This window comes from Pelodiscus sinensis, chromosome 1 (genome assembly GCF_052426305.1).
Source record: "Pelodiscus sinensis isolate ZL-2025 chromosome 1, ASM5242630v1, whole genome shotgun sequence".
NCBI lineage: Eukaryota > Metazoa > Chordata > Testudines > Trionychidae > Pelodiscus > Pelodiscus sinensis.
This window is the reverse complement of record NC_143052.1, coordinates 62,302,271-62,325,899: the sequence shown is the minus strand read 5'-3', so window position 1 is coordinate 62,325,899 and position 23,629 is coordinate 62,302,271. Positions and strand designations below refer to the sequence as shown.

At 40.8% G+C, this 23,629-nt stretch overlaps 1 protein-coding gene across 2 annotated transcripts in view; it reads right to left on the bottom strand.

The window, feature by feature from the left end:
* The window catches only part of SRGAP1 (SLIT-ROBO Rho GTPase activating protein 1), a 222,882-nt gene that overhangs the window by 84,765 nt on the left and 114,488 nt on the right, over positions 1 to 23,629 (bottom strand). For both annotated transcript variants that reach the window (XM_006130209.4, XM_089779664.1), the window contains exons 3-4: positions 22,660 to 22,822; positions 5,359 to 5,421 (exon numbers count right to left, since the gene is read on the bottom strand). In XM_006130209.4, the coding sequence (XP_006130271.3) occupies positions 5,359 to 5,421; positions 22,660 to 22,822 (226 nt within the window). The remainder of the gene's footprint in view (positions 1 to 5,358; positions 5,422 to 22,659; positions 22,823 to 23,629) is intronic.

The window sequence follows — 23,629 nt, the reverse complement described above, 5'->3', positions numbered from 1 at the left end:
TGACCCCCTCATCCTGTGCCCACCGGAACCCCTTGCCCTGAGCCCTTCTACCCCCACATCTCCAGACTCTTGCACCCCCACCTTCCCAGACTTTTGCACACACCCCCACGCCAAGCCTGAGCCCATCATACACCCGAACCCCCTAGTCTGAGTCCCTGTACTCCCACATCCCCAAACTCATGCACCTCACACCCCCAGTCTCCTGCCCTAAACTCCTGCAACCCCCCACACCCAAACCTTGTGCTGAGTCCATCATACATCCAAACCCCCAGCCCTGAGCCCCTCATACACCCCAACCCTGACTCCTGCACCCCCACATCCCCAGCCTTGTGCCATAAGACTAACAGAAGACAGCCTGAATGTGTGCATGAAGCTGGATTTGACCAATTATGAGGTAAACTTCAAAGAAATGTGCAAAAAAGTGCAGCAGCAGAAGTCCTGTTAAATAAAGTCTGTATGTTTCATTTATGCTATTATTAATCATGATGTCAATTATCAATAACATTAAGTTGTATATTTTCAGTCATACAAACGGGCATTCTTATACAGCTCTTATACAGTTGACCACTTGTTCTGAATTTTGATGTGGTTTGGCTGTTTGGTTTAAAAAAGGTTCCCTACCCCTGCTTTAGGGCACTATAAACTTTTGCCAACACAAGTTACATTGGCATTAAACCACCACAATTAGTACATTGTTAGCACCATGTGGCAGTACTCACAGGAGTGCTTGTTTAGATGCACAGTGAGGCAGATCACAGGCATCTATTGCAGTGTACAACTTACTACTGTCCAGCACATTGTCTTTTCGGAACTTCTGGCAATGCATGGTGGGGCAGAAACAAATCATGGAGGGGTGGCTGGGACTGCAGAGTCATGTTTCCATCATGCAACTTTCTCTGCCCCATAAGGCATTCTTCATATTTTTCATGCATATTTTTCAAATCTCACAGACCCATGGGGGACTTGTTGCTGTCCCCTCTCTCCGACAGAAGCATGGAGCATCTGCACTGTTGTCATGAAGATTGCCAGCATAGGGTACACAATCCTCCAGTATTTGCAGAGTCATAAGAAGAGCACAGAGGGACAGGACAATTCCCTGAAGGTCCAGATGCTGTGTTAATGTAGGTAATGAAGTGCCTGCATTCCTGCTGTGTCAACCTCAGTACAGCACTATGTTCCAATGCCACTCAAGAAGATGGTGTCACCATGTCAGCAGAGTAGATAGCTTACATTGGTGGGAGACAATGTTAAGTATTGACACATACATAACTAGGTTAATGCAAGGTGGCTTATGTTGAACTTGCTTTGAAGCATAACCCAGGACTAACTTAGGCTCTGTACAAAGTCATGTCTCCCACATAATTTGAGGCTCTCAATGCTCTTTTCAACAGAAAACTCACAACTAAAGTTTCTTTTGATAGTCAGCATTTCGGTGACAACTTCACATATGTCAAAAGAGTAACTTTGTATTCTGGAGAATCCAGGCCAGGATTATGTTGAGAACAGAAACTTGGCTTGGTCAAACAGAGGGCAGACAAGGTGTAGCCAGGTATCAGACCCAATAAAACAAAGTGGACTTCTGCTCACAGTCTATTGAGCACAACACCTTGAAAAAAGTGTCTTCATTTTGGTGAATGTGGGCAGACCAGTGAAAAGCATGGTCAGAGTTACAAATGCACCCCAATATGGATTGTGGGTGCTGGATTGGCTGTAGCCTTTTGATGAAGCATCAGCAGAATTAGTGGAAGATGCCAGATTCCAAGATTTTTTTATGCTGTGCCCTGCCTGAAAGTGTATTTATTTTTTAAAGGTCTAGTTTTTCTGTTACAAAGGCTCTATAATATAAATTGATATTCTGTTACCTTATTAACCCAACCTTGCAGAAAGAGAAAGCTAAGGTTGACTTGATTGAAGTTTTGAATCATAACATAAGAACCAGTACTGAAACTGGAATTGAGTCCTTATTTTACTGAAGTAAATTAAAATACATAGACCATTTGTCTTCAAATAATATGCTTGTGTATGCACAAATAAATTTCTATATCATGTACAAGATACAAGAATATTTCATACAATGGGATAGATGCTCCTCTCACAGAACAAGCCACAGAGAGGTATTATGGGAGAGGAAAACTGAAGTTTCCCTCATGGGATTTTCAACAGATCATTTCTCTGGGGAAGCCTTTCTTGCTCCATGGAGGAAAGAAATGGCAGATCAGCACTCAGAATCTATACATCCCTGAAATCAACATGGCTCTTTGGTTTTTTTCCACTGAAGTCCAGGAACATCTGTTTCTATTTATTATCTCAATCCTGTTTACAAGGTCATAAAATGTCTCAAAGAGGGTGACAATGAAAACAGCAGGAACAGATGAAATCCTGAGCAACAAAAATCCTGTTTTCATAGATGAGTCCATGGTAATGAAAACAAGCAAAGAGAAATAGAAGAAGTATAAACCAGAAGAATGGTTTCTAAAGATTGTTTTCCATAAAGCATGAGGAGGTTTTTTAGCACTTCACAGAGTGCCTGAATTTTGGAGATATTTTATCTCATTTATTTATGTTTTTCAGTTCTAAGCTTTGTCGCACTGAACACAAAGCAACATACCTTTGTAGTCTCTCTCAAAGCACAGAGTTTGAGGTTTCGTATAAGTTCATACTTTCAAATTCTTAAAATATCCTTGAGCAAAAAGAGCTATTTTTCAAAATTGTAAGCCTTTTCTGTATTCAATAGATGACAAATATCTTGGATTCTTTTGTAACCTCTCTTCCACTTTTCCTCTTGAACTAGTTTCTTATTGCTAAATCTTCAGTACTGTCTATTGACTTTATGAGGCTAAGGCAAAGACCATTGAAATATTCCCATTGACTACAGCAGGATTTAGATTAGTCCCTGTTAGGATTAGCCACAAACAGGCTAAAAATTACTTCTCCAGGAAGACATGAAAGGATGGATTTCCAATTAAAAGTTCTGAAACTGTCTTTTGTTTCTGGCTCCTTCACTAATACAAAAAGGTTAGAACATCTGGTATAGCACTTATTTCCACAACTACCCCTTGCACCAGCTACTTAGCAATCGGATACATGAGGTAAAGCCTACGTTTTAGAAGGTTTCGTTTAAAAATTTATGAACAAAAATCAGCAGGGATTCCAATAGAGAAGCCCCAGTCAACAGAACGCATTTATCAAAAAGTTCTGAATGTCCCTCAAAACTTTTCGCTAAATGAAGTTATGCTGTATAAAGAGTTTGGGATTCTGGAAATATGAGCGGCCAGGCTTGCCTGAACCCCTGCTAAAATAGTTGGAGTGGGCGGTACTATATTGAGTTATTCAAAAGCTAGCTTTCCTTTGGATTGAGACTAACAGTTTGCGTTCAGCCAATGATCTTAAAGTAATCACGTAGAGAATTAAAGTTCTCCAGCAGGTAATTTGCAGATAAGCAAATTATTTAAGTTTTGCTAGAATTATTAATTATTATTAATTATTTTTATTATCATAGTACCAAGGAGCACCAGTCACAGGCTAGGGCCCCACTGTGCAAACACAGAACAAGAAGACACTTGTTGCAAAGATTTTATAATCTAAGTGTAAAACAAGAGGAAACAGATGGAAACAGATGGGGGAGTGCAAGAGACAATATTATCTAAACAGACAAAACAGACATCAGGGGTGGGGGAGCCTGGAACACACAAGCATAGTGAGCAATGTGATGGCAGCAAACATCATGTTAGTGCCATTATTTTGATTAATTTTGTTTTGGGTGGGTTTGGTTTTAGAGGGGTCAGCTAAACAGAAGGGAAATGCAGAGGGGCACAGGTAAGGGGGGAGGTGGAGCAGGAGTGGAGTGAAGCTAATGTGAGCAGAGGAGATGGAGGAGAGAGGGGAAGGGGTGGAGTAAATAGCCAATCACTGAGAGACACAGGAAGATTTTCTAGACTGTCTAAAGGATGAAAAGTCCCTACTTTGGCTGCTTCTGATCCTCCCAGCTGGAGTCTCTGTTAAGGGTTAGAGCCTGCTGATAGACACTTGGGCAGATGCCTGAGGCCACATGGAGCCAAACTGAAATCAATAAGGCGCTTTGGTGTCTAACCTGTTCTGAAGCAGTAGCCACTATACTACTACTATTGGGAACTAGCTACAGTCAACTGGCCAAACAGCCACATGTGGCTAGTGGCTATGGTATTGGACACCACGGATTACAGGATATGGTCCTTACTGAGCAACTCAACCAACAGACATCCTACTAAAACATAATTTATTTGCACTGACAATACCTGTTCCTCAAACAAGCAGTTACTAGGTATTTCAGCTAATACCTATCTCACTTTTTCTCCTTGAAGATCTTCAATCCGTCTTTGAGCACAGCAACTTTTATCCTGGAAAGTCATTTAATTTTAAAAACCCTTTCTTATAAAATAATCAATTATGTTACAGGTTATAAACCCTTCCCCATACATCATTTCAGTAAAGTTTTTAATTCTTTAATCCTACTCCTTATTCAGGGAATTCAAAGGTTCATGTGCCCTTCACCCAGACACTGCAGGCAACTGCTGTGTGGGTCACTGATGGGAGCACAGGATGTTTTCAGTGGTTGCAGGGCTTAAACGCAGGAGACTGGCCATGCCCTGAAGTGGGGCAAAAGTCCCAGTCAGGACCAACGACTGACTGGCTAACTACACTAAGGGGGTCTAACTAACTATAACTCTTTGCAAGAAACTAAAATAAATGATGTGAACAAGCTGGGAAGTGGTTCCAACACTGTCACTGGGGGCAAGAAGGAACTGTGGTGGTGGGGGAAAGCACAGAGCCACCACTCCTGGGATCGCTAGGAGCGCTTCCCTGTAGATACTATAAGAAAAAAACTTGCGGAACTGGTCCATGTGATGAGCATGCACATCTACTGTGCAATGGATATGAGCAAGCACTCGAAGAAGGAGTGTTTTCAGGATCAATAGTTAGAAAAATTATGAATGATTGGGAAATGCTTCAATGAGCATGTAAAACAGGACATTTCAGCTGATAACTAAGATATGAACTGCACTAAGCATATTTCTCTAGCTCAGGAAATGTATAAAACTCAGCAAAATATATTGAAAGGCAAAATAACTGATTGGACTTTGCCTAGACAAAACTACTATGTTATTTGTATTGGTGCGAGATAATATCAGGAATGCTGGAACAATTTTTATAGTGGGGGGTGCTGGTGATGGCAACCCTGGAAACCATGTATTTAGTGATTGTTATTACTACTTAGAACCAGGGAGTTCAGCACCAACAATTACCATCTGAAGGGACAATTAAGTGTATAGAAATTGATTTGTACAAATCTTGCAACAGAAGCTAAATAAATGTGCTTACCGTATAAAGCTCATTTAAAACTTTCATTAAATCTTCATGAAGCTGGAATGCAATCTCCTTGCTCTGTAATTAAAAAGAAATTATTACGAAGAGGCACTTAAATCTTCACAGAAATTTGCATTCATCATTCATTCATATTTGAAAGCTAGAGCAATAAAGACTGTGAAGATACTATTTTGACAGAATTCCAGTACACTAAAAATTAATCATTAAACGATCTAGACAGACATACAACAGCTGGAGAGAAATCTTCCAATAGGCGATCCAGAAGTGATTTAAGAGTGCAATTCTCATGAAGTATCAAGAAATTAGTTGCTAACACAAAGGCTAAAGTTTGGAATTAATGTTATAAGGCTTTTAAAAAAATGTATACTGTTCTACAGCAATGATACAAATATATAATAAACCACCAGGAACATAACATTCTAGGATATCCTATCCATTCCTAGATCCAGTGTTTCTCAGTACATACAACTATTTCTTTTATCTAAATATTTATTCAAGGGTAATTGTAGTTCCTCTTTGAAACACACAGCCAACTGCCTAATTTTCCACAGAACAGAGAGCTGAAACAGCTTTGTTTAACTTCTTTGCACCACATCTCAGCTTTCATTATGACCCATGAAAAAGAAATACTTGGCACTGGTTAGTAAAAAAAGCAAATATGTCAAAACAGGAGTTTAATTGGAGCCTCATTCAAAGAGATTCATTTGTTATTTGTCCATGTAACAGTTCAGTCAGATGAAAACTGTGGCAACTATGCAAGAGTTGCAGACAATTGTACAGCAGCCTTTGGAAAGCAACTACATAAAAGATTCATAAGCTCTGGCAAAATGCTTATCTATATTTTTCCTTTAGTGTTTATCATTATGGCATCTAGCTAAACTGCAGTGTGCGATCTAAACACATTTTTTTTGCGATTAAACTAATAAGTAGCTCTTAGCTTAAAAAAATCAAATCTCATAATAGATTGAGATTTTTAGCTGTGAAAAGCACTATCTGCCTATATGTAAGATGAAGGAAAATCTCCTGCGGCATAGCAACTCATGGTCAGAGCTACTAATGTATTTAGAAGCAACAATAGGAATAACTGTCCTTGAACACACATTTTCTATACTACACCCAAATTCCCCATAGAGCCACAGAATACATGCCATCAAATATGCTTTCCAAGAAACTGAAACAAACAAGATTTTCGGAATGGACATTTTTCATTTGCTTCCCCTCTCCCTACCATCCCCAGATTTTAAGCCATGTCACACCAATACCATCGTTTTTCATTTTTATTAGAAGTCTTACAGGCAAGACGATTTTTGATAATTTTCTGGGAGTCTGAAAGACGGAAAAGGGTTAGCAAGATTCATGTTGCATAACAGCTTGGTAATTATGACAGAACCTAGTTCCACATCAAGATAGCAGTTTTCAAGATCTGTTATAAAATATACCACAAAAATCTTTCCTATTCTTTATCATTTTGGAAGTTTGGCATATTTTAATGCTAAATCTCCCCCTAAAGTAGGTTCTGCCATTTGAAAGTCTAGCAAACAAGGTTTACTAATTCAACATCTTTGCAAAATCCAGACTAATGCATTTTATGTTATGATAAATGAAGATCATGTACTACTAGTTTATAGTACACCATCTAAAGATACATGAGGTATTGCAATATATTGTAAATCTCTGGCCTGAAATGTATTAAAAGCTTTCTAAAAAATTCTAAACTACTTTAATTGCTTTACGTGGCACGTTGCCTCTAAAACTTTACAATCTTACTTTGTCATAGCCCAGAGAAATTCTGATGCAGTGTGCTCATCACTTCACAAAACTCATATCTGTTTTTTCTCCAGGTAACTAAATATGATCAGCCTGTGTTAAAACTATTTTTGCAGACCAAGGTATTCAAACAACATGGTAGTAGCCAGACTATAAATCAGAATTTGAGGTTGAAAACCAATCCATGGAGAAGCTCTGAGGTGAGATCAGTCCCCAATCCCAACTCAATCCATCCATATTTTTCAGTCACCAGTACTGTCTGAATACCAAGCTTGACAAATTAAAACCCAAAGTGAGCAACACTGGCTCTAAAGCAGTGCTTCCTCATGTAGTGGCAAGTGCCCAGACTAGTTTCAGGTGTGTATGAAGGGAGGGGGAGGGGAGGGGAAGGGCAAAGAGAAAGCAACCCAATACAAGTGCCTGCTGCAAATACTGTTGCCGTAAAGTATTGGTAATTCTTTGAAAACCATGTGCTTTTCCTCCCTGCTCTTCTGCTGAGCCTTATAGCAACTAGCCATGGGATATGCTACTGTGTCCAGGAAGCAGCTCCTGGTTCAGTCTTCTCTGCTCCTGCAGTCCTCAGGTCAGCCATGCATGCACATACTCAGCTCAGCTCCACAGAACTGCCAACAACCACTCCTGGCACGCCCCTCTCTTCTCTCCCAGTTAGCTTTTGGATGAATGGGACTTAAGAGATGAGAAGGAGCTTTAAAAGCAGCGAGCTAAAATTGTAAAATAAAAAGTATAAAAGCGAAACAACTAAACCATCAAGATGAGCAGGAAAAGAACAGACTGAGGATGGTAGTGAGACAGAATAGCCAGAAGAAAGGACATACAGCAGCAAGTGAGCAGGGTCATAGAGAGAAGAGGACAAGGAACATGGCAACCATTCCACCTGTTCATGACAAAAGTAATCTCAGCAGACGGAGGTTGGGAACTGCCCAAAACAGAGAGAGCCTTGTAATGGAGGGAAAATGTTGATTTTTTATTTATCCATTAGAATTGTGTATGCATGGAAGGGACAGGAATAGAAATAAATGAAGTGATTTTGTTAACCCACAGCTCCTAGCAGTCCAATGGACTAACTCTCAAGAACTAATGCATTTTGCATTAGTATTTAACATCAGGAAATTCTGGCTCAAGGGGCTAGTAACAAGGCTTTTAGTGTGTAATATGTATTGTGTGCGCGCCTCGGATGTGCAGTACATTTCTTTTCTGTTATTAACAGCTCCCTCCTCATTTTCAGTCATGCTACTTATTCTCCTCTCCTGCAGTGCTTCAGTGTGCTTGAAATGTTACTTCCTTTGGGAGTTTATCCTCAGCAAAGCCAAATGACAATATGAAAGATATAGCACACCTTTTCCTGGAGCTAAGTCAGTATCTCTTATCTGTCTCTCAAGATCCTAACAGCAAGCTTTGAGAAACTGTGGTCTTCATTCTTGCCTCAAGAAATTTACTGAGATGTAACCCTCATTGTGCTTAAAATTTTCAAAATTATAATGGATCCAACAAGTGTAGAGAAAAGCATAGACCACAGGCCTTAATACAACCTCATAAGAATGGATTAAACAGAAATCTTTTTGTGTTAAATTACTTTACAAACACATCTTTTACTAAACCAATTATAGTACAGTAATTCCTAATCCACTTTCAACGTATACTGAGATTAACACCATCTGAAGACAATGTCACAAAAAATGTAAAAAAACCCCAAACCCTACATATTTATTTTCCTAATTGAATTGGTATAGTAATAATTAAATATCAATGTATCCAGAAAGTGTACAAACTAGTACTCTGCATAAGCATATTAATGGGACTTCTCACAGGCATAAACATATGTAAGAGTGGGGCCTTACAGTCAGTGCTACTTGACATGAGGGAGGAGGGTTTAACACTTAATGTTTAAAACTGGAAGAGAGAAAAAATGATTATCAACAAATTTTGAAATCCAACCAATATATGTTTCTCTCTCTCTATAATGACACTTGCATTCAACACTAAACAGCACTGGGATATATGCATAATGGGAGTATATCAAGATTTCATTAGATCTATTATTTACATTTCATATATTTAACATTTTACTACACACAAATGGCTTGCTCCCACTGCCTCAATGCAAGTTTTCCTATCTGTTTCAAATGGAGCAACACTGAGCCCAAAATTATTTGACTGGCTTTCACTTCAATTTTATGGTTAATTAAGATGAATTTTTCTTGGAATGCTGTAGCACCTCTGTTTAGAGCATGTTATTTTACAGCACTCAATGACACTGTTCCTGGAATATTTCTCTTAAATGATTCAGCTTGTTACTCTCAGAAAAGGTCATATATAAGCCTTAAAAAAGGCAGCTTTCAACAGCTGTAGTGACTCTACAAACAGATAGCTAAATCTGGCCAGAGTAAAACTGGCCTAAATCTACCAGTTTGCAGTGATTAATTGCTTATCTAGCCTTTAATTGTTAAATGTAATTCCTTTAAAACTTAATAAGAGAAGAAAATTATGCAGTGGTTCTCTCTATAATCTGTGTTTTTATAATTTTCAACTCAAATTGGCAGGTAATCATAGTCCTGTTAATTACAAGATTATGGGACTAAAATATTTATTGTGCTTGGCTTTCCTGGGCTTTTTTACTGTAAATATTAGAAATATGTTCATATCAAGTCATGATGCTTTCTGTCCAAACAAATTAAGTTTTTACAAATTATATATTTTGTGTATCTGTATTAATGTAGTTGCTTATTAACACAGGAGCCAGAATCTCTGTATAAATATTCTGTGAAATTATTCTTCCCTTCTGCTTCACATTTGTTGGGTTTTATTACTCCTTTATTGTTCAGTTGTCCCTATGAAACATATCCACCCCATCTGCCTAACTAGATCTGCAAGAGCACTGCATTTGAACAGGTTTGAGCTTTGCTATTTGAGGCTTACTTTTATGGCAGTGTTCATTTTGCACATAAAATTGCAATCTGTACTGTTTTTTATATGCTGGCAACTAAAAATGTTGAAAAGCTTGTGCTTTAAATGGAAAGCATGCAGATCATGTGGACTGCTCCAGGGTAGCGAACTCTGGGCTTCCAGATTCTATTGCTCTGGGGCAGCCCCACCTTATGAATTATCCTGGGGGCTGTGGACTCCAAAGCTTCCAGAATCCTAGGCCAGCTGTCTCCCTCTGCTGTCAGACTCCAGTAGCTTGGTGAGTCACCTGACCCAGTAGGCTGGCAGCCTAGGGGTCTATGGTCCCAGAACAGCCCTCATTGCAGAGCTGGAGCAGCAGCAGATTCCAACAGCCCTGCTAGTTGAAGTTGAGATGATCCGGATCAGAGTCAGTCAGCAGTTATCAGGCTCCAAGAGAACATCCTTCCTTTTGGAAACACCATAGCTAAAAGATTTTTTAAAATTTCCGGTTCATGGACATTTTGAAAAATGGGTTGGTTTTGTTCCAAATCAGAACTCAAATTTCAACATATTGAAATTTCCTATGGAAAAGAAATCCCAAGTTTCACTGGGCTCTATGCTTAAATACCAAATTTTTTTACAAAATGGTAAGACCATTTTGGTTTCTGTCCAAAGAAATTAAGTTTTTATAAATGATGTATTTTGTGTATATGTATTAATGTAGTTGCTTATTAACACAGCAGAAAGTTCAGGGTTCATCCAGCACTCCAAACATTAGTGGCAGCTAGCTTTATAAAGGGCAGCCTCACTTCCATATGCAGACTGACTGTAGGGAAATGGCAGCCATCTTGTTGGCTTCAGACTTATTCCCCTTTTCAACTCAAGAGGCTAGTCAAATTCTGGGTTCCTTAGGACGTGCCATTTGGAAGTAGAGATTAATAGTCTGGAATTCTCTTGTATGCAATCTTGTTTATTTACAAGAATGTACAAAGTCCTGCTTCTCCAAATGTACGGGATGCCAAGAACAAAAGGAGCCATTTCTTAGCTTACATCCCCAAGCTTGTCCAGCCAATAAAGTCAAACATTCTCCCTCTTTTTTCCATGGTCATACTGTGCTCTAGCTGTGCTTGTTTTTGTTCCCCCTATTCACTCTATATATATACACACACCCTATATATATACACACACACACAGTAAATTTCCGATAATCCGGCACCTTTAGGACCCAGAGGGTGCCGGATTATCAGATATGCCGGACAATCGGAAGCGGGGGCTATGAGGGGTCTGGGTGAGGGGAGGGGATGCCACTCCAGGCCTCTCACAGCCCCCCCTTCCGATAGTCCAGCTCTGTCCCAGACGTCCCCGATTCAGCCGCTGCTGGTCAGTTTTAGCAGCGGCTGAATTGGGGACACCTGCGGCAGAGCAGCTGGGGTGCTGCCGGGTTGGTCTGGTAGCGCCACTCCTCGGCACTGCGAGACCAACCCGGCAGCACCCTAACTGCTCTTGGGGACGCCTGGGACAGAGCAGCTGGAGTGCTGCCGGGTTGGTAGTGCTGTCTATCCTGGAGATTAAATTGGCTTAACTATGCCTCTGCCCTTGCCTCTGCACTACCCCCAGCACTGGGAAGGAGGGTGGCCCCAGCCTCCCTAGCCCCTGAGCATGGGGAGGGCGGGCACTCGAGGCCAATAACACTCTGCCCCCAGTATGCCTCTATTAAGCATTCAGGGGGAGTGGGGGGAGTGTGGGTGGGGCCAAGCTAGCAGTTTGGGAAGGCAGTGCCTTCCCCTGCCTAGCATACTGGCCGCCCATGAAGACATAGCTATACTGATGTAACTTTTCAGTGTAGACAAGCCCAAAGACTGTATAAGAAAGGCTTAATTTAAATGTTCTTGTGTATTAGATCGGGATATAGGATAAGTAGGGCTTTCTGGGACCAGGTCTTCTAACATTAGAGGACTGAGTTCTTGTCTCTTATCATGAATGGATTTAGCTAGTATTTACTTGATTTCTGAATATTTTTTTTAAGCTTCTCACTTGGGAAGCAAGTCCAGTCCTGGATTTGCGAATGTGGCTGAATTACTTGCAAATTGCTGTTGGGAACAGAGTTTGAAACATTGGCTTTACACACTAGTCCTCAAGTGAGCATCGCCTCATAGCACAGAACTCTCCACCTAGGTCTATCTAGTGTAAAGATTTTAATGTCTATCTTGCATGCTCTGAGATTGCCCTTCAATGTGTCTTTATATCTAAGGACGAGTCCTGGAAATCAGAGGGTTTCCATACCACCTGGCTTGAAGTGGATTCCACTATAGACAGGTTTATAGTTTGGCTCAATAGCTCTCTGCACTCTCACTTTAAAAATTGTTCCAATGCCATTGGAATGCGTCAACCCTTCGAGCAGGTTCCTGTGCTCAGCAAGTTGTATAGCACTGCTTTCAGAATACAGGGAAGCTCCATACAGTCCAAATGTCCATGTTTTTAATGCCAAGGATTTGGCACCTCTCAAGGACTTCAGTGTGGGGAATTCTAGTCTCCCATTTGATGTTACAAATGGGTCTTAGGCAGTGAAGCTGGAACCTCTCCAGCTATTTGCTGTGGTGTCAATAAAATGTCCATGTTTTGCAGCCATAGAGGAGTGGGGGAAGTATAAGTGCAGCAGCTGTTTATTTTGATCCTAAGGGACATTCCCCCTTAGCCTGTGGGTGAACCTGCCAAATGCCAGTCTGAATGATGACATCACCCAACATGGCATTGCTGGAAATGATGCTATCTAGCCAACAGAATTTCCTGACTGAGCTGATGGGCATGTTGTCAATTGGAAAGATAGGATCGTGCTGCTTGTGACGCTGGAGGCCTGGTGTGGACTGGTACATGACATCCATCTTTTTCAGGCATCCATGGTGTCACAGCCAATGCAAAAGCCACATATTGTGATTCTAAATACACTGAGCCCACCAAGATGGAGACAAACCCGTTGAGGACAATCCCGTGCAAGAATCTTTATTATTTATTTTCTCCTCACCAGTAACGATTTTATAGACCTCAATTATATCCCCCTCCTGGTCATTCCATACCCCTAATAATTTTTGCTGCCCTTTCTGAACCTTTTCCAAAGTACTTTTTTGAGATGGAATAGCCACAGTTGCATGCGGTATTCAAGATGTGGGCATAACATGGATTTATACAGAGGCAAGATGATATTTTCCGTTTTATCATCTTTCTTAATGATTCCCAACATTCTGTTTGCTTTTTTGACTTTTGCTGCACATTGAGTGGATATTTTTAGAGAAGTATCCGCAATGAAGCCATTTCCCTTCCTACTCACCCTGTTCTAAGAGATCCTTTCGAAGCTGTTCACAGTCTGCTTTGGTCTTTACTACCTTGAGTAGTTTTATATCATCTGAAAATTTTGCCACCTCACAGTTTATCCCTTTCTCCAGATAATTTATGAAAACGTTGAGTATGACTGGTCCCAGAACAGATCCCTGGGTGACACCACTGTTAACCTCTCTTCATTCTGAAACTGTATCATTTATTCCTATCCTTTGTTTCATAACTTTTAACCAGCGACCAGTCCATGAAAACACCTTCCTTCTTATCCCATGACAGCTTGCTTAAGAGTGCTTGGTGAGGGACTTTGTCATAGGCTTCCAGAAAAAATCAAAGTTCACTATATCCACTGGACTCCTTTTGTCCACATGCTTGTTTACTGCCCTCAAAGAATTCTATTAGATTCGTGAGGCATGCTTTCCCTTTTTACAGAAACCACATGGACTCTTCCCAACAAATTATGTTTATCTATGTGTCTGACCATTCTGTTCTTTACTATAGTTTCATACAGTTGCCTGGTAATGAATTTAGGTTTACGGGCCTGTAATTTCCAGGATTATCTCTGGTGCACTTTGTAAAATGTAGCATCACATTAGCTATCCTTCAGTTATTTGGTACAGAAGCTGATTTAAGAGACAGATTACATGCCACAGTTAGTAGTTCTGCAATTTCACATTTGAGTTCCTTCAGCACTCTTGGGTGAATGCCATCTGGTCCTTGTGACTTGTTACTGTTAAGTTTATCAATTTGTTCCAATATTCTTCTAATGAAACCTTAATCTGGGACAATTCCCCAGACCTGTCACCTACAAAGAATGGCTCATGTTTAGGAATCTCCCTCACATCCTCAGCCATGAAGACCGATGCAAAAAATTCATTTAGTTTCTCCACAATGGCCTTGCTATCCTTCAGTGCTCCTTTAGCATTTCCATCATCCATTGGCCTCACCGGCTATTTAGCAGGCTTCCAGCTTCTGATGTGTGTACATGTCTATATAGCCTAAGCAATCAAAAAATGATTTCTGGGACCCAATATTCTCTGCAGAAAAAATAGTTCTGCATCTTTTACATGGCTAGTTGTTCCAATTCAAACATAAGCTGTCTCCATATGATCCTGAATAGCACTCTTTATCATCTCATTATACCAAAACAAATCTGTAACATCATGAGCTATGTACACAATTCAACATTTCCCAACTACATATATTGTTTAAATCTCCGCAAGAATTTTCCATCTTTTACTTCTCTTGATTTATTTATTTCTGTTCTCTAAAACTGTCCTTATTTTCCTCCTTACAAAGAAGGTAGGCTCGCAGCATTTAAACGGAAAGATTTTAGCTAATAGGGGAAAAACCTCCTGGAACAGTCTATGATCTAAAAGGACATAACGATCACATAACTGCCTGATACTGCTGATGAAGAACAAATGTCAGTATATCTGAAGTACTAATTAGACAATACCTGCATGAGAAGCTCTTAGGTAGATGAGACACAAACCAATGGCTACAGCCTAGATAGGAAGAGCTTTGGAATGAAGGAACCAGACCAAGACCCAGATACAGATTTAATTTAATTATTTCAGCTCTCCTTTTTGTGTAGGTTTCTTCTGACATTTGTCAGTGTCAAATAATTAACTGTTAAACTGTGGTAATATCTTTTATTGGACCAACTTCTGTTTGTGAGAGAGACAAGCTTTCAAGTCATATAAATCTCTTCCTCAAGTCCGGGAAAGATAATCTGAGTTAGTTCAATAAAAGATATTACTTTGCCCATCTTTTCTCGCTCCAATATCCTGGGACTGACATGGCTATAACTAGATGACATACTTTTATTGTAAGAAGCGCCTTCTATCCAGGGAAGGTTTGTGGTTTAAACTGCAGAACAGAATATCTGTTTCACAGATACTGTTATCAACCATTTAATTTTGAAACTACTGTGCCCATCTTTCTGAGTTCATTCTACTGAACATATATACTTTATTATATAAGTATCAAACTACTAGGGAGGACTAATGACTCATCCAAAAAGTATAAAAAACCCTAAGAATTTCTGAGCAAAAAAGAAAAACTTGAATTCTATATGGAGTTTGCATGTGGCTGCACAGAGAGTGGTTTCTGCTTAAGAGATAGTGAAGGGAGATAGGAAAGTTAGGGGGATTTAGAATAATTTTCTATAATAAAAGGAATAATCAAAGTATCTTTAAAATTAGACTAGGGTTAAATGATTTATGGACCATTCAGAATCCAAAAATACATTGACTTCAGAAGGGCGTTTCAACAATAAAATACAATGAATATCTAATACACACTCTCCCTGACATTTTTGTCATCTTTAAAATTACAGCACAGTAGCTGATGATAGGGTGCTTAAATAATCAAGGTGATTGCTACAAGCCAGCAGTAACCTTTTCAGCAAAAGTTACTGTTTTAAAGTAGACTTGTTTCACGGGTAGTTAATTTAATTTTTAGACACAGCAAGTAAACACTAACATCTTCCGTCAAATTATTTAGCAACAGAACGTGTCTGAATATTTCTGAAAAAGAAAAACATTAAATGATAAAGCACTATAAGTTTTGCTTGAGTAGAGGTGGGGGCGGGGGCAGTGCTGACACCAGGGGCGATGCCGTACCCGGTACCAGTGTCGAGGTGGATGGTGGCGGCGGGTGGCAGTGATGCTTTCCTGTCTCTGGTGCTGGAGTGCAAGGTGCTCTCTGGCATCCCGTTCTTTATCTGGACCCAGTGCCACAGTTGGGGTCAATGTTAACTCAATTAAGTCCCTTGCCACTTCAAAAGAATCCAGAGTGGAGGGCTCCAGGAAATCCACTGCTGGACTCGGATCTCTGCATGAGCTAGAGCGGTGTTGACCTGACTGCAATGGTCTGGGTACCGAGCTTGCTGGTGCCATGTGCCTTGCTAGGGGGCATACGAAGGGTGCACGCTTCGAAGGAGATGTGCCCCGGATGGACCCCTTCCTCTTCCATGGCACCGGAGACTGAGTCTGGTGCTGAGGCCTGTGTGGCGCCGGAGAGGCTCACAAGTGGCTAGGTGTCCCCGCACCAAAGCCGGTGCGCTTTGGTCACTAGTGCTGAATTGGTCCCAGATGCAGTGCCGCTTCCATTAAGATGATCTTGAGACAGGACTCCCTCCCTTGTTTAGTGCACGGCTTGAAGCCTTTGCAGATCTTACTAGCCTCAGACTGATGAGCTTTGCCAAGGCACCTGAGGAAAGCTCTGCGGGTGTCACCACGGGGCATGGGCTTCTGGCACTTCTCGCAGGGCCTGAAGCCTTGGGGTCCAGGCATGCCCCACCAGATGCCCCGGGGGTGTGTGAAGCGAGCCCTGGACCTAAAACTATGTACAAGTTCTACACTTAACCACTAACAACTATCAACTGCTAGATAAACAACAATAAATTGTGAAAACTTTAATGACAGACTAAACAACTAAGATGAACTACTAAGAGGCACTTGCAGAACAAGAGCAAAGCACGTTCCAAGAACTGTCGCAAGTGGTAAGAAGGAACTGAGGGGGTGGAGAGCCAGCAGGGGTATATATTAACTGATATATTGGTGCCACTCCAAGGGGCTCCCCTGCTGGCCCAATGGGTACTGCTAAGGGAAAATCTTTCGATGACATGTGTGTGCTGTGTGCACACATCTGTGGGGAATGGACATGAGCAATCCCTCAAACAAGAATTTCCTCTTATGAAATTTCAGTGTTAATTCTTTGAATTGATTGACCTTTGTATGTTACAAGGGGACCTTCTACTCATGGCATTCCCACTGACAGTGAGAGATAAGCATATATATCATTTGCTGGAATGGGTTCAAAATTCTTTCCTGATTAGTTGATCAAAGAGCTGTAACTCTTCCATATTAGCAAAACAGTAGCTTGTATATAACAGATGTATGCACTTGACAGAACATTCTGCAATCAAGATATTGGAGGAGAGAAAAAATTAATTTTAGTTTAGTTTTATTTGTAGCACAGGTTTTATTGCGCATCACTTTCTCACATGAAAGTTTTCATCCCCCTTTGCCCTCATGCTTCTTCTACATTCTCCAAGTAGTTCTTTGGTCCAGCTACACCCATTCCCATTTACAGTTTCCATTTGTCCAATAGAATAGGAATCTTCCACAGTGTGTCAAATGGAAGCTCATTCTGGAACCAGGAATCACGTATCCTGAATACCATCAAGAAACACCATAATTCAGTCAGTGTTTATTCCATCTTGAATCTTAATTCTTTTGGAACTAATTTTTGTAACAGGATTGACACCTGCAGAATCACACAGGGATAACTAATAATCATGGATTTACATTTTAGTTTAGTATAGAACTCTACATTGGCAATGGTGAAATACTTCACTCACAAACAAACGGAGGCTGCCATACAGTCCATGCTTATCCAGAGAGGAAGCTGCAGTATCTGTATCCGATAAAGCTATTAACCTTTTAAACCAAGTATCTGTAAAACTTTCACAAAGAAAAGTGTTACTGAAATCCCAATAACCATGTCATACAAAATTTAGTATCAGGAGTAAATCTTCTGGGAGAGCGCAGCATGTGGCTACTTCCCCATCTCCAGACATCACTTTTGTGACAAACTGATCTCAAGACTAATGCTTGGAATTCAAGACCCTTCTACTTGAATCAGAGATTCTCTCATGGTAGAGAGGAAACAGTTACTTTCTGTAACTGGGGTTCTCTGAGATGTGATACAGACATGTATTTCACTAACATTATGAGAGTCCAGAACAACAGAGTTTGAGAATTTTAGAGGGGCAGCATGTTTTTTTTACAAGGTGGTGCCACCCATTTCTCTCCCCCCCCCCCGCCCCGCCTCAGTTCCCTCACTCCAAATGCCCAGAGACTCCAATGCTGTTTCTCCTTCTTCTTTGGGTAGATACAGATATGTATTCTACTTGGGTGACTTAAAAACAATATCCACCCTCTCCCTCAGAAAGCAGGGCTTGGAATGTACCTAAGCAAGGATTTCCATATCACCCTATCAGAACTTGTGTTCACCCTGGAAGATCCAATTATGGCACAATGGTTTATAAACGTATGGCTGACCACATAGCAGCCCTGCAAGTGTCTACTATTGAGACATCACTGAGAAATGCTATTGATGTTGGTTTCACTCCCATAGGATAAAGTTGTTCTCACTGTGGAGGTGTAGCCAAAGCTATGTCATGTGCAGTCTTATTAGAAAATGTTATCCATTCATAGATAATCTGTGAAGATACTGCTTGTCCCTTCATATGATCTGTATTTGATGGAAACAGGCCATGATGTAGAGCACAAAACAGTTTATTCCTGTCCAGAGAGGAGGCTAGATATTGCCTGCCATTCAGGGTATGTGTAGACTACATGGCTCCTTTGTTGGAGCCATGTAGATTAAGTTTCTAGACACAGGAAAATGAAGTGGCGATTTAAATAACTCCTGTGGTAAACCTCATTCCACGAGGCATAACGGGGTGGTCGACAAGGGTTTCCTTGTCGACCACGGAGCATCCAGACTACCACGCTGTGCCGCCAAACAGCTGATCGGCACAGCGCAGTGGCCCTTTTGATGTAAATGAAGCGGCGATTATTTAAATCGTCGCTTCATTTTCCTATGTCTAGAAACCTAATCTACATGGCTCCGTTGACGGAGCCATGTAGTCTAGACATACTCTCAGTGTATGAAGAAGCTGCTCTTCCAGAGATGAATGTGGCTTAGAAAAGAACACAGGGAAATATAGCCGCTGGTTTAAATGAAAGTGAGAAACCACTTTAGACAAAAATGTAGAGTGCAGTCAAAGTCAGTTGGGAGGGATCCCTGAGGTGCATCTTGGGACTGTAGGACCATTATGCCCCCTTAACTATACAGTGTGGGCTTGCTCTCATAGTGGTTTGTTAGTGACAGGCAGCAAACCCCTCCAGGTGCTGTTCTCATTCAGCACTACTGCATGTGGCACCCTACATCCAGCTAGAGGATATGAATGCTCCCAAAGCCACTCCTGAATCACACAGAGAAGTACGAGTCAAATTCCCCCAGCTCTCAGCCTTGTATCGCAGAAAAGTATTGTATTAAATTTGTTCTTTTTTGAGCAGTGTATCTTACTGAAAATATAGATTTTAAGTGACTATAAGGGATAGGCAAAAATCATAGTTACCAAAAGAAAAATTAAATATTATCACACAGTCTAAATTCTGAACCCTATTAGACTGGGCAACAGATTAAGCAGTTTTTCTCACCCCACTAGATATTACCATTCATAGTACACAGATGTCACTATCTGTTGGAGTGTTCAGGCTTCTAAGTATTCTTGTTGCTAGTTATAGCATAGGTGTGGCGAAGCACGTGGTCACTGTGTTCTGTTTCATACCCTTATTCCATGTACTTGGAGAACTCAAGTGCAAGCATGTCTGACGGGCACTGAGGAGTCACTAGGCAAGGTTAAGAAATCCCCCTGAAGTGGCCTTGTACCAGTGAATTGTTGCATTATAATTCCATTGCTGGACAATGGCTGTTGATGGTTGTTCGACACCCACCTGGGCATTGGTTATTTTCCTTGTTGTTGCCTCTAGGGAGCTAGAGACTCACGTGAATGAATGATACACATATTTAGATACAATGACTTTCACCAGATCATAATCTTTCCCCCGATACCTCATATGGCATGCTTTATATGCACTATCATAATTCTGTATAATGTATAATGAGGACTGTGGGGATTATACAGCGCTCTCCCAAGGCATAGAATGTCACAGTCACTTTGTCTTTGGAGAGCTGTGTGCAACGAAGCTGTGTCATCAGAGCCTGCAACTCACAGAGACTCTCCTTGAGGCTGTTATTACTACCAGGAAAACAGTCTTGTGACAAAAAGCAGAAAGGGACTAGATGCCAAAGACTTGAATGGAGGTCCAAATAAAGCTATAAGGCAGTGTTAAGGTCACACAAAGGAGCTAGCTGTCAAACCAGAGGATAGAGATAAAGAAGCCCTTTTAAGAGTCTTGTTACCACAGCATTAGAGAAGATTGATATTCCCTGAATGGAGAGTCGAAATGCTGAGGTCACTGCCATTTGTACTCTCAATTAGTTACACACAGACCCAACAACTGAGGATGCAAAAAATATTCCAAGATGTCCTGAACGGAAACCAGCATCAGTTGAATTCCGGGGGCCAAAAACTATAATAAAAATGGCTTCCATTTTATCAAACAGTCCATTCTGGTAGATGGCTTTCTACTATTTAGCAGGACTTGTTGAGCAGCCTCCAAACATTGTACTTCCTCCTCATGCAGCAATGAAGCAGCCACATCATGAGATGCAGAGAGCTGAGCATGGGATACAAGGTGTGAGCAGGCATCTGTGTGAGTATGTTGAGATGAAGAGGAAAGGATATGGGAAGCTGAACTGACAGCATGAGAAAATCAGAAAAACTGCAACCTTAGACAATCACCCAATTGACAAAGTTGTATTTGGATAGCAGTGCCTTCTGGTTGTCTATCTGCATCTGCAAGGAGGTAATGTGAATCCTCTTACCCATGAAGTCCATTCATTTAGAGTTCTTATTATTGGGAGTGGACTTAAATCTGTCCTGAAATGCAGGCTCTATTTTTCATCGCAGTTACGAGCAAGGAATTTGGGTCTGGATAGGAGTAAAACCCCTCAAATCCCTGCAGTGAAATGGGGGTATATTCTTCCCCCGGGATTTGCATGTAGGCAGTACCAAAGCTCGCATATTCCAGAGCATTTTAGCTGGCCGTAGGAGTATATAATAGTGAGGACACCCTCTTCCAGGGCATTCAGATGCAGGACATCCAACAATTTATGGGTGTTCTCCTCCAGGAACTTGGAATACCCAAGATAGCAGCCACGTGCCTCAAAAGGTTTTGGTACACTCTGAAATCCTTCGATACTGAAGAAAAAGAAAAGCAGGCTCCATAAAATTGTTTTCGCATGAGAAAGAAGCAGCTAAACTCTGCCAATGCTTGATCCTGTTTCAGGACAGGCAGGCTTAGGTGGGATGACTCAAGAGGTTCATCCATGTCTAGGCTTCTGGTAGATTGACAGTCACCATCATCAGCAGCTGGCCAGTGATCTCACTTTTGAGTCTGACTGAGGAGTGGGACCTCTGCAATGGAGGAACTTCTGATAGATTCCACAGAGACCACGGGTAGGGCATTGATGGCCAGTAGGTGCAGGCAAGGAACTCCTGTCTCAATAAGAGCCACTCCTGTACCCACGGTGCTCCATGAACAGCCCCTGATGCAGGTCAGGCAATGGAGAGAAAGAGGAGGAAGATGCCAACCTGAACACTGAAGAGTCCCAGGTTTCAAGGTATGAAGGAGAAGTCAGCCCTGAGGGTCTGAGCAACTGGTCAGACCCCTCCACTACCCAGAATGGAAAGGAAATTGGCAAAGATGGTGAAAATGGCCCTGATGACACTATCATTTCCAGTGCTGGAAGTGGTGTTAACCATGACATCAGCAACAGTGCCGAGATAACAGATGGTCCAAAGTGGAGGGCAGCAACTGCCATCACAGGAACAAGAGCAGGGGAGCTGACAAAGTTTCTGGTACTGAAGAGGGCCCTTATACACAGTAAGCACAGTAAGCACCATGGTGAGAGCACTGTCAGGGAAATACTTAAACTAACACCAATGGGATACCAAAGGCACTAATTAACTATATGCAACTAAAGAAGTCATCAGGAAATAGAGAGATTGTGGGGTGAAAACCACACAGAGCTCCAACTCCAGCCATTGGTCGCAAGAAGGAAATGAGAGGGATTGGAGTGGTGCTGCTTCATATAGCCAAGGGAGGGAACTATGGTCACAAGACACAAGCGCTACTTCTCTAAGAAAAAAAAAAAAAAAAAAAAAAAAGGAGTACTGCTATGCAAAATTCTCTGGCTCTGGTGAATTGGGCACAGCTGTTAGGTGAGTTGCCATACCTAAGTGGAATCCACAGCTGTGTCTCTACATAAAGAACAACTATAGCCATACAGCATTTCTGCAAATAACTCAATACTCTTCTGTCCCTTCTATGCTGAACTGTTTTCTCCTTCCTGCCTGACTACACTATGGAACAAGGAATAGGGCATCTTCCTCAATTCCTGAATTTACAACTACAGTTCTCGAGATCACTATCACATAATATATTCCCCAATACATCTGCAGTGAAAAATGCCACGAAAAAAATTATTAATGTCTATGTCACTATGCTGCTGACTCTTCCCATAAAATGCTACCTGTTAGACACTTCCCTTTCAATGGTAACTGAAATTCAACATGATATATATTACCTTTTTGAACATTCTGGTAGAATCCTCACTTATCTGCATGAAGCGCATGATAACGTTGTTGAGATAGATATCGCTCAAAGTTGCATGGTCTTTGCTTTCTCTTCTCACTTGGTTTAGGAGTAAGTACCAACAATTCACAGGAGATAAGAGATTCTGGTCTTTCCTAAAGAGTGTATACATATATGTGTTACATAATTAAAATATCTGAAATATCTCCCTGCCACACCCATCCTCCATCAGATATACATAAACATGAACCCAACAATTTAAGTTTAATTTAAAGAACAACTGATCTTCATAAAGAAAGAATGCATCTGCCAGGATAAATGTTAGAAGTCAAGCCCTGCTCCTTTTATCTTTGCAAGTAATCCCATAGAAGTGAACAGGGTTACTCTTCTGAATAAAGCAAATTCAGAATTTGTACCTACACATTGTTTTCTGAATAGTCAGTCATCTATTCCTGAAGTACATATGGTTAGTCAAGCTTTAGATAGTATTTTAAGGCATATTTTCAAACTCTATGAGGTACAAATAGAAAAAAGTACAAGAATTCGTATCATTACGACCAATCTGCAAATATCAAAAACTTGACCCAAAGTAGGTAGGATAATGCTGTTTTTCAATAGTTCAGCATCTCTGAGATTCCATTTCAGTCCGTTTCTATCCCCATCCCATTCTGAGTATTTAAATCACATGTAATTTATCAAACTTTTTATTAAAAACCCAAAATATACCAATTAAGTTAGTTCAGTTATTATTTACTAAATGATCTAAAAACCACAATATTGACATTTCAAGGTTTTTGTTTGTTTATTTTTTTTGTGTGTGTATGTGCATTAACATCTAATACAACGTATTGGTTAAAAAAAATCTTATCACCAGTCTTTTTATAGTGGACTTTGATATATCCTAAAAGGTTGTTACAAGGAAGAGGGTGAAAAATTATTCTCCTTAACCTCTAATGATAGGA